The sequence below is a fragment of the Panthera leo genome, chromosome A1, assembly GCF_018350215.1.
Source record: "Panthera leo isolate Ple1 chromosome A1, P.leo_Ple1_pat1.1, whole genome shotgun sequence".
In the NCBI taxonomy this organism is placed as follows: Eukaryota; Metazoa; Chordata; class Mammalia; order Carnivora; family Felidae; genus Panthera; species Panthera leo.
In genome coordinates, this window is record NC_056679.1 from 85,523,810 (window position 1) to 85,539,383 (window position 15,574).

Genomic DNA, 15,574 nt, shown 5'->3' on the forward strand with positions numbered 1-15,574 from the left:
CTAAGGTGATAAAGAAATAAAGATGTGAAAATAATTAACATGCAAGTTATTGAGTCAGAACAGGGAAAATTTGATTAAAGTATAATTGGGGTTTCCAAAATTGGAAATAATTGTACAAAATATATAATAAAATTATAATCTGAGAAAATTTTTCAGAAGTTAATCAAGATCTCAGAATACATATTGTAAAGGCCCAGTGTGTACTTGTGACACTAGCACCGGTGAGTCAATATTAAACCATGTTCTGGGGAAAAAGGTTTACAATTTAAAGCTAAAAATATAAGAGCTTCAAGATTAAAAAATAAAGTCAAGTACAGTAAACAAGGAAAGAAAACAAAATGTCATTAAGCTTCTTAAAATAATTTTCAAAACAAATCACTTGAGCAGCATCAAGATTTTCATGAAAGTCAGTCATAGAAACAAATGTGTCATACCTGGATGCTATATCTAGCCACGTGGTCCTTCTTGATTTTAGAAGACAAGTTTTAGGCATTCACCAAAATAGGGAATGCTATAAGGTGTTAAGCCTTCATACTAAAACTACTAAACTACTAAAGGATAGTCTACTACTATAAGAAACTACTAAAGGATAGTCTACTCACAAGTGATAGCTTGAAAAATTCTGGTGGAAGTTTTGATGGTGATCATTAGTAAATTAATAAAATTGATAAAGCCCTAACTAGACTTATCAAAAAAAATAGAAAAAGGAGAAAATACCTAAATAAACAAAATCACAAATGAGAGAGGAAAAGAAACAAGCAACAACACAGAGATTCAAACAATTATAAGATACTTGAAGAACTATATGAACAACTGTATGCCAGTAAACTGGACAACCTGGGGTGAGAAAATGGATAAACTACTAGAAATATATAAACTATCAAAAATGAAATAGGAAGTAAAAGAAAACTTAAACAGTCTGATAACAGGGAAAGAAATTTAATTACTAATCAAAAATCTCCAAAGAAACTGGGTCAGATGACTGAACTTCCCAGGGGAATTCTACCAAACATGTAAGGAAGAGCTAAGACCTATTTTTCTCAAACTGTTACAAAAAATGGGAAAGGAAGGAAAACTTATAAATTCATTCTATGAGACTAAAAGGAGATTTCCCTGAGACCAAAAGGAGATAAACACTCCAACGAAAAACTACAGGTCAATGTCCCTGATGAACATGGATGAAAAATATCTCAATGAAATACTAGCAAGCCAAATCCAACAGTATATTAAAAGAATCACCACCATCAAGTGGGATTTATTCCTGGGATGCAATAGTGGTTCAATATTTGCAAATCAATAATGTGATACACCACATTACTAAAAGAAAGAATAAGAACCTTATGACCATTTTAATAGATGCAGAAAAAGAATTTGACAAAGTACAACATCCATTCATGACAAAATTTTTCAACAAAGAAAAGTTAGAGGGAACATACCTCAACATAATAAAGAACATATACAAACAAAACAAAACAAAAACAGAAACAAAAACAAAGATAATATCGTTGTCAATGGGGAAAAACTGTGACCTTTTCCTCTATAGTCAGGAACAGGAGAGGGATGTCTAGTCTCACCACTGTTAATTGACATAGTATTGGAAGTCCTAGACACAGCAATCATACAACACAAAGAAATAAAAAGCATCCAAATCAGCAAGGAGGAAGTAAACCTTTCACTATTTGCAGATAACATGATATTCTCTATAGAAAACCTAAAAGACTCCACAAAATTGGTCCTAGAACTATACATGAATTCAGCAAATTCACAGGTTATGAAACCAACATATAATAAATAATCTGTGGCATTTTTATACACCAATGTAGAACAGCAGAAAAATAAATGAAGGAAACAATACAATGGACAACTGCAGCAAAAACAAGATACCCAGAAATAAACCTAACCAAAGATGTAAAATCCTGTACTCTGAAAACCATAAAACACTGATGAAAAAATTAAAGATGGCACACACACAAAAATGGAAAGACAATCCATGTTCATGGATTCTTCATTGGAAGAAGAAATATTTTCAAAGGGTCTATACTACACAAATCATATTTAATACAATCCCTATCATAATGCCAATAGCATTTTGCACAGTACTAGAACGAATAATCCTAAAATTTGTATGGATCCACAAAAGACCCCAAATAGCTACAGCAATCTTCAAAAAGAAAAGCGATGCTTGAGGCATTAAAATCTCAGACTTCAAGTTATGTTATAAACCTTCTGTGATCAAGACAGTATGCTATTGGAACAATAGACATGTAGATCAATAGAACAGAATAAGAAACCCAGAAAGGAATCACAACTTTTTGTTCAATTGATCTTTGACAAAACAGGAAAGAATAACTAATGGATAAATACTCTTTTCAACAAATGGTATTGGAAAACTGGAAAGCAACATGCAAAAGAATGAAACTTGACCACTTTCTTACACCATACACAAAAATTTATCCAAAATGAATTAAAGACCTACATTTGAGATAGAAAACCATTAAAATCCAAGAGGATAACACAGGCAGTAACCTCTTTGACATTGCCTATAACAATTAATTTTTAGTTATGTCTCATGGATAAGGAAAATAAAAGAAAAATATTGGAACTTCATCAAAATAAAAAACAGAGAAAGAAACTATCATAAAATCCAAAAGGCAACCTACATAATGGGAGAAGATATTTGCAAATGACATATCTGATAAAGGGTTAGTATTCAAAATACATAAAGAACATATTAAACCCAACACACAAAGAACAAATAATCCAAATCAAAAATGGACAGAAGACATCAATAACATTTTTGCAAAATCATGGGATGGCTAACAGACACATGAAAAGAAGCTCAACATCATTCATCATAAGGAAACTTACATAAAAACTACAGTGATATATCACTACACAGCTGTCAAATGCAAACTGGTTCACCCACTCTGAAAACTGTATGGAGTTCCCTAAAAATTGAAAAGTAATACTATCCTAAGATCCAACAATAGCACAACTAAGTATTTACCTAAAGAATACAAAAATACTAATTTGAAGGGATGTCTGCACCCTGATATTTATAACAGTATTATCTGCAATAGCTAAACTATGGAAAGAAACCAAATGTCCATCCACTGATGAATGGCTAAAGAAGATGTATGATATACATTATATATCAAGGAATATTACTCAGGCATAAAAAAGAATGAAATCTTGTTATTTGCAACAATGTGGATAGAACTAGAGCGTATCATGCTAAGCAAAATTAGTCAGTCAGAGAAAGATACATACCATGTGATTTAACTCACACTTGGAATTTAAGAAACAAAAGAAACCATCATGGGGAAAAAATAGAAAAGCAAACCAAGAAACAGACTCTTAACTATAGAAAACAAACTAATGGTTACAAGAGAGGACGTGGGTGGGGGTGGATAAATCGCTAATGGGGATTAAGGAGTGTATTTTTGATAAGTACATGGTTTTGTATGTAAGTTTCAATAACTAAATTTCATACCAAAGACTAACATTATACTGTTATGTTAACTGACTAGAATTTAAATGAAACTTTAAAAATAATAATATTATTTTTTGAAAAAATATTATTCTATTTTTGTGGTTCTAAAAGTCAGGTAATCCAAATAAAATGCATTTTACTTTGTTTCATTTATTAAAATTATATATAATTGTTGTTTCTGCTCAAGAATCTCCATAAAACTACTTTCATTTCCTTATTTCTCAAGCTATAAATAAAAGGATTCAACATAGGGTTGATGACCAAATAGAACAAGATCAAGATCAGTTTGTCTCCCTCTACTGAATAGAGAGATTTGGGCTTCATGTTACCGATCCATCCTGTTCCATAATAATATGGTCATCACAATAAGGAGGGAAGTACATGTGGAGATCTTTGTTGTTGTTGCTGGTTTCGCTTACTTGATTGTATTTTCATCATGGCCACCAGAAAGTGAAGGTAGGAGAGTATAATGAGGAGGAAGGGGAATAACAATGTCTTAGCCCTACCTATGACCATCACGGTCTTCTGCAGAAATATATCAGTACAGAGCATGTGAAGAAGAATAGGCAATTCACAGACAAGGTAGTCAAGAACATATGGACCACAAAGTAGGAGGATTGTGAAGTAGAGAGGCACCACTGAGGCAAAAATACTGATGTCTAGGCTCCCATAGGCAATGCCACAAACACAGAGCAGTTGAACCAGATGAACAGATATTTCAGTGGGTAACAAATGACCATGTAGCAATCCAAAACTATCAATACAAGGAGAAAGCACTCAGTTGCCTCCTTCTGGTCAAAGCAGAAATAATATATGACTTTTCTGCTTGTAACACACACCTTGGGGACAACAAGTATATTAAAAATATGTTGAGAAAATCCAGATAGAGAGGCAGAAATCCATGCATATCTGCACAATGGAGTTCAGAATGACTAAGGTGATAATGGCTGTGTTTCAAAAGAGAGTCTCACACCATCAAATGCAAACCTCATTACAAATATGGCTTGAATTGGAATGACAAGTTTTTGTGGAATTTCATTGGACATACATATTATTTAGACAAAAGCAGAATTCTTCTATCAGTTCAGCTATAATCCAACCACTAACACATTTTAGAGAAGAAAAGAAGATCATGTGTGTGACTTACAAATAATTTCTCCTACCTCTTCCCAAGTTGAATTAACTGAGTTACAGCTAAAACGTTTAGTAGGGGTGTGTGGTATGATTATATGAACATGTTGGTTCTAAAAAAATCTCATAAGCAATAGCCAGAACTTTCCAATTTTATGTAATGCTCCTTTTAATTGTTTTTAAAGTAATATTATTAAAGTAGAGTAGACATAGAATACAATTTTATACGAGATTCAGGTGTGTAACATAGTGATTTGATAATTCTATACAGTATACAATGCTCACCACAACTGTAATCACCATCTGTCACCCTCAGGCATTAAACTCCTTTGGATTCTTAATAATTACATGGAAATTATCCCTTCATCATGCCATTTTTATTCATTACCACATTTATCTCATTCTTAAACTTGACAACTGTAATGTCCATTAAACTTTCAAAAATTATTTATTATTTTTTTTAGAGACAGAGAAAGTGGGGAAGGGGCAGAGGGACAGCGAGAGAGAAAATCTTAAACAGGCTCCACACCCAGCATGGAGTGGCATGTGGGGTTTGATCCCACAACCCTGGGATCTTGACCTAAGCTAATATCAAGAGTCAGACACTTAACTGATTGAGCTACCCAGACACCCCCCCAAAATTATTTTCACAAGTTTTAAATGAGTCGGTTAAATTTCAGAAAAGTAAGACTTGCCAAAAATTAAAGGCCATTTTTATTCATTCTTCAACCATAAAAATAAATAAATAATATAAATATAAATATAAATAAACATAAATGCAATATCAAAAAAACTGACACTTAATACATATATCTATTGCATGAAGCTGAATTGAGAATTAGAAGAAAATGCCATTATAAGTTTTTTGGTTTGTTTGTTTATTTTGGTCAAGGATAGTAAGTTCCATGTGAGGATATAATTTACTTACTGAAATATATTAACATGTATAGTTTCAAAAAGAACACTGAGAGGAGCTTGTTATCTCCATGTTAATAAGCTAAACAAGCATATTTTTCTCATTGTTAAAATTTTCTGTTCATGAATGAGAGTTAAAATCTGTTATCTTTGGTGAAATTTGTTAACTCCATTACCTCAACAAGCCAAAAAACTCAAAGTGAAGATTTTTAAAAAGAATACTTAGAGATACTGTATCCATTGAAGGTCAAAAGTTTCTTATATGAAAATTTTTCAAGACTAGGGTCAATTCAAGGGAGGGTTTCCAATGTTTTGGTTTATATATCTCTTCCATTAAAATAGATCATTGTCAACAAGATGATGCAAAAGTAAATTTTATTTCAGTGTGAGCATTATTCCAGTGGTATCACCAGGTTATGGCAATAAAAAACGTCACAGTGGTTAAAAGAACTTTGAGTATTCATTTGTTCACAATTTCTCACTTTTGGAAAAGTATGAAATAGCAAAATGTTTCTAGCCTTAAAACTATGACATTTATAAAGTTTCTGAAAAAGAATAAGCAAGAATGCACATAGTTTTGGGAATTGGAGCTAATGAATTAGTGTGTGCATCCTTCTCGAGTAGGATGGTATACATGTGACACAGATTTGTTTGTGAGATTTGTTTGCTTCCATTGACAGTCAGATAACTCTGTAATTTAAAGCATTTTGGACACAGCACAGAATTATTTTCATTGGTGTTTTCAGAGTACCATTTATCTATTTAATAATTATAATAGCTTTTAGAGTTTGGCTAGATTTTCAAGCAATGAGATGGGAATGTGTCAGTGGTGACAACTATCAAAGTGATTTAAATGTCATTAAGAAAGAAAAATAATAATTTATGACATTCAGTTTAAGAAATATAACTTTTTTCTTATTATCCATTAATTTTTTAAGCAATTTTTAACATAAAATATATGCCAGCTAGATGACTGGCAAGTAGTGAAAAAGTAAAAGTAATTTATAAAAGTCAAACAGAAATCTTCAATTCTAATGGGAAAATAAACCTCAAAATAAAAGATAGTATTATTTGACATAGATTTAAAATAACTATGGATTAAATGTTTAAGAAGTTAGAGGACAAATTTGGGATACTGAAAAAAATGAAAATTATACAATGGGAAAGAAAGTAAAATACAGAAGTCAATAATGAAACAATTGAATTAAAAACCCAATGGATAAGATTTACTTCAATCTCAACCAAATTCAAGCATGATTTTTGGGGAAATTAACAAGCTAATTATGAAATATGTATTTAAAAAAGTAAGAAAAATGGAAAGAATTGTGGAAAAAATTAAGTGAAATCTGTCAGATGTAGAAATCTTGAGTCAGATACGTAACTGACTCATCTACCCAGGAAACACTTGAAAATAATTTAAAAAGTTGATTTTAAATGCTATTGCTTAAAAAACAGCAATTATTTGAGGTAATGAAAGTGTCAGCTAACATTATTGCGGTAATCACTTCTCAATGTATAAGTTTATCATATCATCATGTTACGCACCTTAAAGTTACATACGTTATATCAATAATATTTCAGTAAAGCTGGGGAAACTTATGAAAGATACAGGAAAAAATATATTACCTGGGCAAAAATGTATAAACAAGTAAATGAAGAGCACTTCATTCCTTCCTCATTACATATAGAACAACTAAGTTCACATGGATCATATGACTAAATATAAAAAGTAAAATTATAAAGATTATAGAAGAAGGCATAGGCAAAGATATATTAGAGGTGAAACAACCATTACACAAAAACTGGAATTCCTCAAAAAATGGTTTATTGGTAGCTTAAAATATACTTGGCATCATTAGTAATCAAATGCAAATTCAAACCATAGAGATATAAAGCTTTCATAGTCTCAAATGACTTTTAATGACTGTTTTAAAAATATGCACAAAACAAAGCATTGAAAAGTATGCGATATAACAGAATTTTTATCACTAGTGGAAGTTTAATGTTATAAAAGCTGAAAATACTCCTTGATGTTTCTTATAAGATGTAACATGTGCCTATCCTATGAAACAGCATTAGACTTTTAAACATTAGTAATTTTTATTAGAAAGTGGACCTATAAAAAGTTGGCACATGTTCATACTAGTTTTTTTTCTATAATAATCACACATCAGACCCAATCAAAATAATCACGAGGAAATAAGGGAGAAACAGAGTAACTCTATATAGCAAACAGAGAAACTCTATATAGCAAAATGTCACTCAGCAATAAAAAAACCAAATATTGATATTCACAACCATGTGTGTGGTCCATGGCTACTGCAGTGTCCAGGTTTCTTCCTCTTTCTCCTCTGCTCCTGAGCTCCCCACTGCAGGCCAGGTTCTGACACCTGTGGTATGAAGGGTGGCCACTGAAACAGCAGCAACAGAACCTGGAAGATAGCAGCCTAAGTGACCAGGGGAGAGTCAATGCCCAGGAGAAGGTTCTGGCTGGAAAACCATCTGAGAAGCTGTGGGGGGGGGGGGGGGCAAGAGTTCCTATTGATGGGGCCTGGAGGGCATTTCCGATGGTCTACACACTGCGCCAGGCCCAGCAAGCAGGGCAGTAGGCACTGAGGTCCTGACCCAGGAAGAAGGACTACAAGAAGGGAGGCAACAGGTGGCTCAGGAAAGGCAGGAAAATGTGTTTAGAGGTGTGGCCAGCAACAACACCAAGCCCAGTTTTAGGAAGGTCAGACATGAAACTCCCATGCCATCAGGGCCACATGGTATACAGTGGGGCCAACAGGGAGTGCCCACCACACTCCGTGCCTGTACCACCTGAATGGGGAGCCTACTGACCTCCACAGGGTCACCCCCAGCCCATCCAGTTTCCGCAGTGCCACAGGCACACAGAGGGAGAAGGGGAGGCTCCAACCTGTGGGGAAGAGAGGAGGCCATGACAGGGGAAGGATGCTAAGGGACAGAGCACAGCTACAGTCCACCTTCTGGGGTACACCCTGCACAGTCCCACTTATACCCAAGAAGGTCTTCTACCATCACAGGCAACTTTGCACAGGTCCCAGTGAGGGCAGCCCATGAGCCTGTGCTGAGGATAACTATTGACAAGTACAGCACCACCAGACAGCCCAGAACAAGTACTGCCACTCAGCCCAGGGTGAGCCCTCAGGCACAGGGCAGAGGTCACAGCCCACTCCTCTTCCCACCTGCATCCACAGAAGATGCTCTGGCACCTCTAAGAACTTCAGGTTTCTGACTGGGAGTCCAGAGCTTGAGCGAGAAGCAGAACTGCCTGAGCCTAGTCTGGCAGGGAAGGAGGGGTGGCCCTGGTGGGGTCAGCCTGGAGGGGCATCCCTGGCACCGCACCTTCACTGAGACAAGGGACTCTTGGCTTCCAGACCCAGAGGCCAGCCTCCCTCCAGGTTCCCAGGGCCCTATCACCTGGCTCAGCCCCGGCAAGGAACAGGTGCACAGGGTAACAAGGTTGTGCTGTGGGGTAGGGGGTGGGGTATCTCCTACTCACAAGACTCAGGGAAGCCACAGTCCTGTCTGTGGGCTTCCATCAAGGAGCACCACAACCTTGTATTTGTTTTAACTTTGGACTTTATTATTTAGTCAAATTGTGGACAATGGAGGGGAAACATAGGTTATGCACAGAAAATGGCACCTACTTCTGTTCTCAAAGGTACAAATTTGTGGACAGAAAAAGACTTAGGTCCGTGCTAGCATCTGGGAACAGTTCTCAAAGGGCTTACTTAGTTTTATTTTCTTGGATTTTAAGAATTCCTAACATCCTTTTTCATCCTGGATCTTGGGAGACAAATAGTGCTTTAAATGTCCCATATCAGCGATTTTATTCTCCAAGATAAGTGGCATCTGGCAACATAGTTCCTGTGACTGTAGGAGAGAAGAGAGTGGTTTTATAAAAGTACTTCAGGAACTTTGGTGCAAAAGTTAGATGAATTGGCTGAATCATCTCTATGGTAACAACTTTCTGTTCTTTATTGTCATTACTTCCTGCTGACAACTTAATGTTTCCATTTCCAATTTCTTCACATGCATAAAATCTTATGCAAAGGACACCATAACAGCACCTGCAATGTGAGTGTGGTCTTGGCATTCATGTGCAAATTCTCCAGAAGGCATCTGACCCCACAAACTGTACAAGAATGTTCAGTTACCTCAAGTTCAGTCCATGAAAACATGTCATGTACAAGTGTTTTCAGCCTTGATACTAACCTTGCCAGTCATGGGACCCAGCCTCAGCCATGAGCTGACTGTATGAGTGCCCCCAGGGGGAAGTGCCTCTGGACCCAGTGGACTCCTACAGTGGACTCCTTATCCTACAGGCTGGATAAGGTGCCATTGTTTTAGTGTACTGAAATTCCATTTGTAATTGGGCTAAAGTTATTCAATAAGTTTCCCTTATAATCCATAGAATGTACAGTGATATTTTAATTTTCATTCTTTTTTTAAAGTTTGTTTATTTTGAGAGAGTCAGAGACAGCATGAGTAGGGAAAAGGCAGAGAGAGAGGGAGAGAGAGAGAGAGAGAGAGAGAACCCCAAGCAGTCTCTGCACTATCAGCATGGAGCCCTATTCAGGGTTCAAAACCACAAAACCATGAGATCATGATCTGAGCCAAAATCAAGATTCATACATTTAAACTACTGAGCCACACAGGCACCCCTAATTTCTTTCTTAATATTGATATTTTGTGAGTTCTCTCTTTTTTTACTCAGTAGGGTCTTACATATTTTATTATTTTTTTTCTAAGAGCCAATATTTATTTGGCTTGAATTCCTGCATTCTGTATATATTTTCTACTTCATTTTGACTTGAGTTTATTCGTATTATTATTTTCTGTTACCTACTTTCAGTAAAGTATGCTTTTTCTGGCTGTGTTATGTGGAAATTTGCATAACATATTTTCAACCTGTTATTCTGATTAAGGTGTTTAAAGTTGCAATTTCACCATGAAGCCCTGCATTAGGAAGAAACCACAAATTTTGTGTTGTGCTTTTATTGTCAATATTAAAATACTTTCAAGGTATTTTCTATTTTGTTTTTTTTATTTTTTCTTATTCCCAAGGTTTACATAGAAATGGTTACTTAATTCTCAATTCTTTGAGAATTTTTATAAACATTATATTTTATTGAATTCTAATTTAACTCCATTATTAGAATATATGCTTCATATGATTTCCTTCCTTTGAACTATGTTGAGAATGATTTATGCACCAGCCTATGGTCTGTCTTGATGAACTTTCCATATTCACTTCCTGAGAGTTTGAAGGCATTCAGAGACTGTCACTCCAAAATATGCCACTTTGGCATGTGGATTGTTTTTAGTTATAGGCTCTAACAATAGCAGGTGAATAAGGACACTCGGACCCTCCTTTTTATTCTGAAAGCAGGAGATAAAACTCCCTGTGAAATGTGCCCTCCTGTACAAGGAGGGAGACATCCTTATCACCAGAGACAGGGAATTTAGGATTGACAAGGCTGTAAAAACAAACCCTGTTAATTCTTCACTATTTCTACGTGTAGCCCAAACCCCTCTGTTTTGCAAATTCTTCAGAAATTCATTGTTTCCTCTTTTGAAAGATATAACATTTTCCTGCTCTGGTCACAACTGCAGGTCTTCATTGTTTTGTAAAGGTTCTCATGTATGTGTAAAATCTCAATGAAACTTGGACACTTTTCTCCTGTTAATCTGGTTTATGTCAATTTAATCTTTAGGCCCAGCCAGAGACTCTAAGAAGGCAGAAGAGAATTTTTCCTTCTCTACACATAGAATGTGTGTTCTGAAGATAGTGTGTTGTTTTAATGTTTAACTGGATCAAATTGTTTGACAGTATTTGGAAATTCTATATACTCACTTATATTTTTACTGATAATTACTTAGTATTTATCAATTATGGGGAGAGAAGATATTAAAATCTCTGACTATGATAGAGACTCAGCAAGTTTTCCTTGCACTTCCATAAATATTTGGCTTTATGGGGTTGGATGTTCTGTTGCATTGCTACATAATTTTATAATTTGAAATATTATCCCTTTCTTTAAACCATATCATTTTTCCAGTATGTAATACTCTTGATTATATCTCTCAATAGTCTTCACCTTGAAATTTATTTGGTAAATGTCATTGGTCACCATTTTCCCTCTGCTTAAGATGCCCATAGGATATCTTCTGTATTCTATCCTTTTCTTTTTATGCATATCTCTCTTTAGAATGCATCTTTTATAGACAGTGTAAATCAAGTTCTTCTTTACCCAGTCTGACACTTTCTGTCATTACTTGGTGTTTTGTGTTTTAAGTCTATTCCTATTTAATTAAATTTCTGATTCCAATTTTAATTCTATCTGATTACTTATTGTCCCTTCATCCTGATTGCTACTGCTGTTGTTCCTCAGTTTATCCTTTCCTGTCTTCCTTCCTTCCTTCTTTCCTTCCTTCCTTCCTTCCTTCCTTTCTTTCCTTCTTTCTTCTCTTTCACTTCTTTCTTTCTTTCTTTCTTTCTTTCTTTCTTTCTTTCTTTCTTTCTTTTTGTTAATGACACATTATTTTACTGTTCCCTTTCCTTTCTTCCACTATACTGTCACTATACATCCATACTTCCTACTTGCCTCTTCTTCCCCTTGAATCCACCATGAGAATTTTTTGAAGGATAGAATACACGTTATTAGTATAAATGACATATAACCCTTATAAAGTGGCAACACAAGTAGAAATTTGATAAATTTTTCTACAATTTATAGAAATTATAATTTTTTCTATGCATTTTTCCTCCTGTATGACCAGAATCAACAATAATTCTTTTATTCTATTTTTACTATGTTACTTTTTGTCCTCATTGTTTTAAATTTAATTCCCAGTTAGTTAACATATAGTGTAATAATGATTTCAGGAGTAGTATTTTGTGACTCATTACTTACATATAACTCCCAGTGATCATCCCAACAAGTGTCCTCCTTAATGCCCATCACCCATTTAGCCCATCCCCTGTCACCACCCTCTAGCAACCCTCAGGTCATTCTCTGTGTTTAAGACTCCCTTATGGTTTGTCTCCCTCTCTGTTTTTAATCTTATTTTTTCTTCCCTTCCCCTATGTTCATCCGTTTTGTTTCTTATTCCAAATATGAGTGAAATCATGTGATATTTGTCTTTTTCTGACAAATGTTTCTGACTCATTTCAGTTAGGATTGTACACTCTAGTTCTATCCACACTGTTACAAATGACAAGATATCATTATTTTTTATCACTGAGTAATATTCCATAGTTTATATGTATACCACATCTGCTTTATCCATTTATCAGTCAATGGACATTGGACTCTTTCCATACTTTGGCTATTGTTGATAGTGCTACTATAGACACTGGGATGCATGTGAACCTTCAAATCACAATTTTTGTATACTTTGGATAAATACCCAGTAGTGCAATTGCCGGATCATAGGGTAGTTCTATTTTGAATTTTTTGAGGAGCCCCCATATTGTTCTCCAGAGAGGCTGCACCATTTTTCATTCTCACCACTAGTGTAAAAGGGTTCCTCTTTCTCTGCATCCTCTGAAACCACCTTGAGATTTCTAGTGTCCATTTCCTGCACCTGCATACACTTCCTCTTCCTATGTCCTATTTCTCAAATATAATAATCATTAGTCAACTTTTATTACATATATATATATATATGCATACGTATGTGTGTGTGTGTATATATATATGTGTGTGTGTATATATATATATATATATATATATATATATATTAACTCTGTTATTGCACATTAGATACTTTTATGGTGTTTATATATATACATACTTACTATCATGTTAATTTTGTGTGTGTGTGTGTGTGTGTGTGTGTGCATATGTGTGTGTGTTTAGTAAGAGAGAGAGAGAGAGAGAGAGCGCCAGCTGGGGAGAGGCATAGAGAGGGAGACATAGAATCCAAAGCAGGCTCCAGGCTCTGAGTTGTCAGCACACAGCCCGACACCAGGCTTGAACTCACAAACTGTGAGACCATGACCTGAGCTAAAGTCAGATGCTTAACCGACAGCTACCCAGACGCCCCACTCTCTTGTCTTTTAGATGACATGATAAAAATAAAGTAAAATTGCTCATATTTGCTAACTTGTTAACCATTTGTGGTGACTTTTGCTCAAATAAATTAATACAAGTTTCCATTTGGAGTAATTTTCCATCAGCCTGAAGATATCTTTTAACATTTTCTGTCATCTACACAGGCTGGTGACACATTATTTCTGCTTTGTTTTATTTTAATAAGGAAGGTCCTTAATTTATTATCATTTTTAAGGATATGGATGTTTGAATTCAAGAGGGTTTTTTTTATTATTATTTGTTTTTATTTTTTTAGCCCCTCAACATGTCTTTCTGTTGTCAATTGCCTACCAATTTTTCATGAAAACTCAGAGATGACTTTTAGCCATTTCTCTACATATTAAATGTGACTTTATTTCCTGTGGTTACTTGCAAATTTTATCTTTAGTGCAGGTTTACAGCGGTTTGACTAGTGTGTGCCTAGACGTTGTTAACTTGATAATGATTTTGGTGAGATTTTCTACCCTTATTTTTCTTTTCGTGGAAATCTGTCAGTTTAAATATCTGAATTGGGAATTAAATCAATCACTATTTTTTTCATATTTTTTTCCTCACAAATCACCTGTTTCCACTGTGGGAATATAAATATACATAGATTAAAGAATGTCATATTGTGATGAGGCTCCCTTTGGTGCTACTCATCTTTTTCTCATTGTTTTCCCTCTATTCCTCAGTTTAGATAATTCATATGAATTGCCTTCATGTTCAATTTCCCATTTTTCTGCTATCTCTAGCCAGCAGTTTAGAAGTATGGAAAACTTCCTGTATCTTGTATAACCACCATTTGTCCTAAAGAAGAATTTCTAATATTACCATTCACCAAATTATTACTTCCTAGCTTGTGCAAAAATGGTATCTTAATTGTCCTTAACAAATCCATATTGCTAAATTTCTCTTATATTTTTGCTCTTTAATTATCCTATATTGTTATAGTGCCTCTGTCACTTTAAATGTATTAGATTTTCATGTGTATCAGTAGTACTAAATTGCAAAACACATGTACTTGAAGAAACTGTGGGAAAAAAATATATATCTTTTGAAGGTTTTCATATAAATAGTAATGTCATAAATAAAATTGAACTGAAATGAAGTATAAAGAAAATTAATAATGCATATGTTATTCCAAAGTATGATAGAGTTTATGCCCCTACTAAAACATTTCAAATTCTATTCCAAGGTGTAATTCTTGTGTGTGTGTGTGTGTGTGTGTTTGAGTTCAACTTGTTGGATTGTAGACAAAGTTTTTAGAGCAGTCTTATACCTAATGCAAACACACACACACACACACACACACACACACACACACACAGACACACACACATATTAATTACAGTTTAATTTATTATGATGATTTAAAATAATATACACATTTCCAACCAAGTGATATCTGAAACTGAGTTTTTAGTAAATACTATACTATTACTTCTATTACTAAACACATCATCATCTATTAGCACTTATAAATAAAAATATTAATTATTGTAACAAAATCTTCAAAATCTAACATACACATGAAACCTGTATATTTGGTTATCAAGTTAAAATACTTTCATAGCAGACATTATTTGTTAATTTACGTACATCATGGGGCTTTGCTGGAATCATGGATGAAGCTGAGGATCCCAGAATTAAAATGACTCCCATGGATCATGTCACTTGGACCTCATCCCCTTGAGGAAGTTCCGGCCCTTGGCCAAGCTGTCCTTCAGAGCATCTTTCATGGTTTCATTCCGTAGACCGAAGATGAAGGGATTCAGGAGGGGTGTGAGAACACTAGAGAGGATAAAGAGGATCTTGTTGAGATGTAAGCTGCTCTTCTGGGAGAGGTGGACATACACAAAAATGGAGATCCCATAGCCCATGGAGACCATAGTGAAGTGAGAGGCACATGTAGCAAAGGCTTTGCGTTGAC

The 15,574-nt window shown here is 34.9% G+C and overlaps 1 protein-coding gene across 1 annotated transcript; it reads right to left on the minus strand.

The window, feature by feature from the left end:
• Nucleotides 1-3,652: 3,652 nt before the first annotated feature.
• On the minus strand, nucleotides 3,653-15,306 carry LOC122229663 (olfactory receptor 2A12-like). Its single transcript, XM_042955020.1, is given in 3 exon segments — nucleotides 3,653-4,145; nucleotides 4,181-4,332; nucleotides 15,244-15,306. Coding segments are annotated over 3 exon segments (708 nt in total).
• Nucleotides 15,307-15,574: the final 268 nt, after the last annotated feature.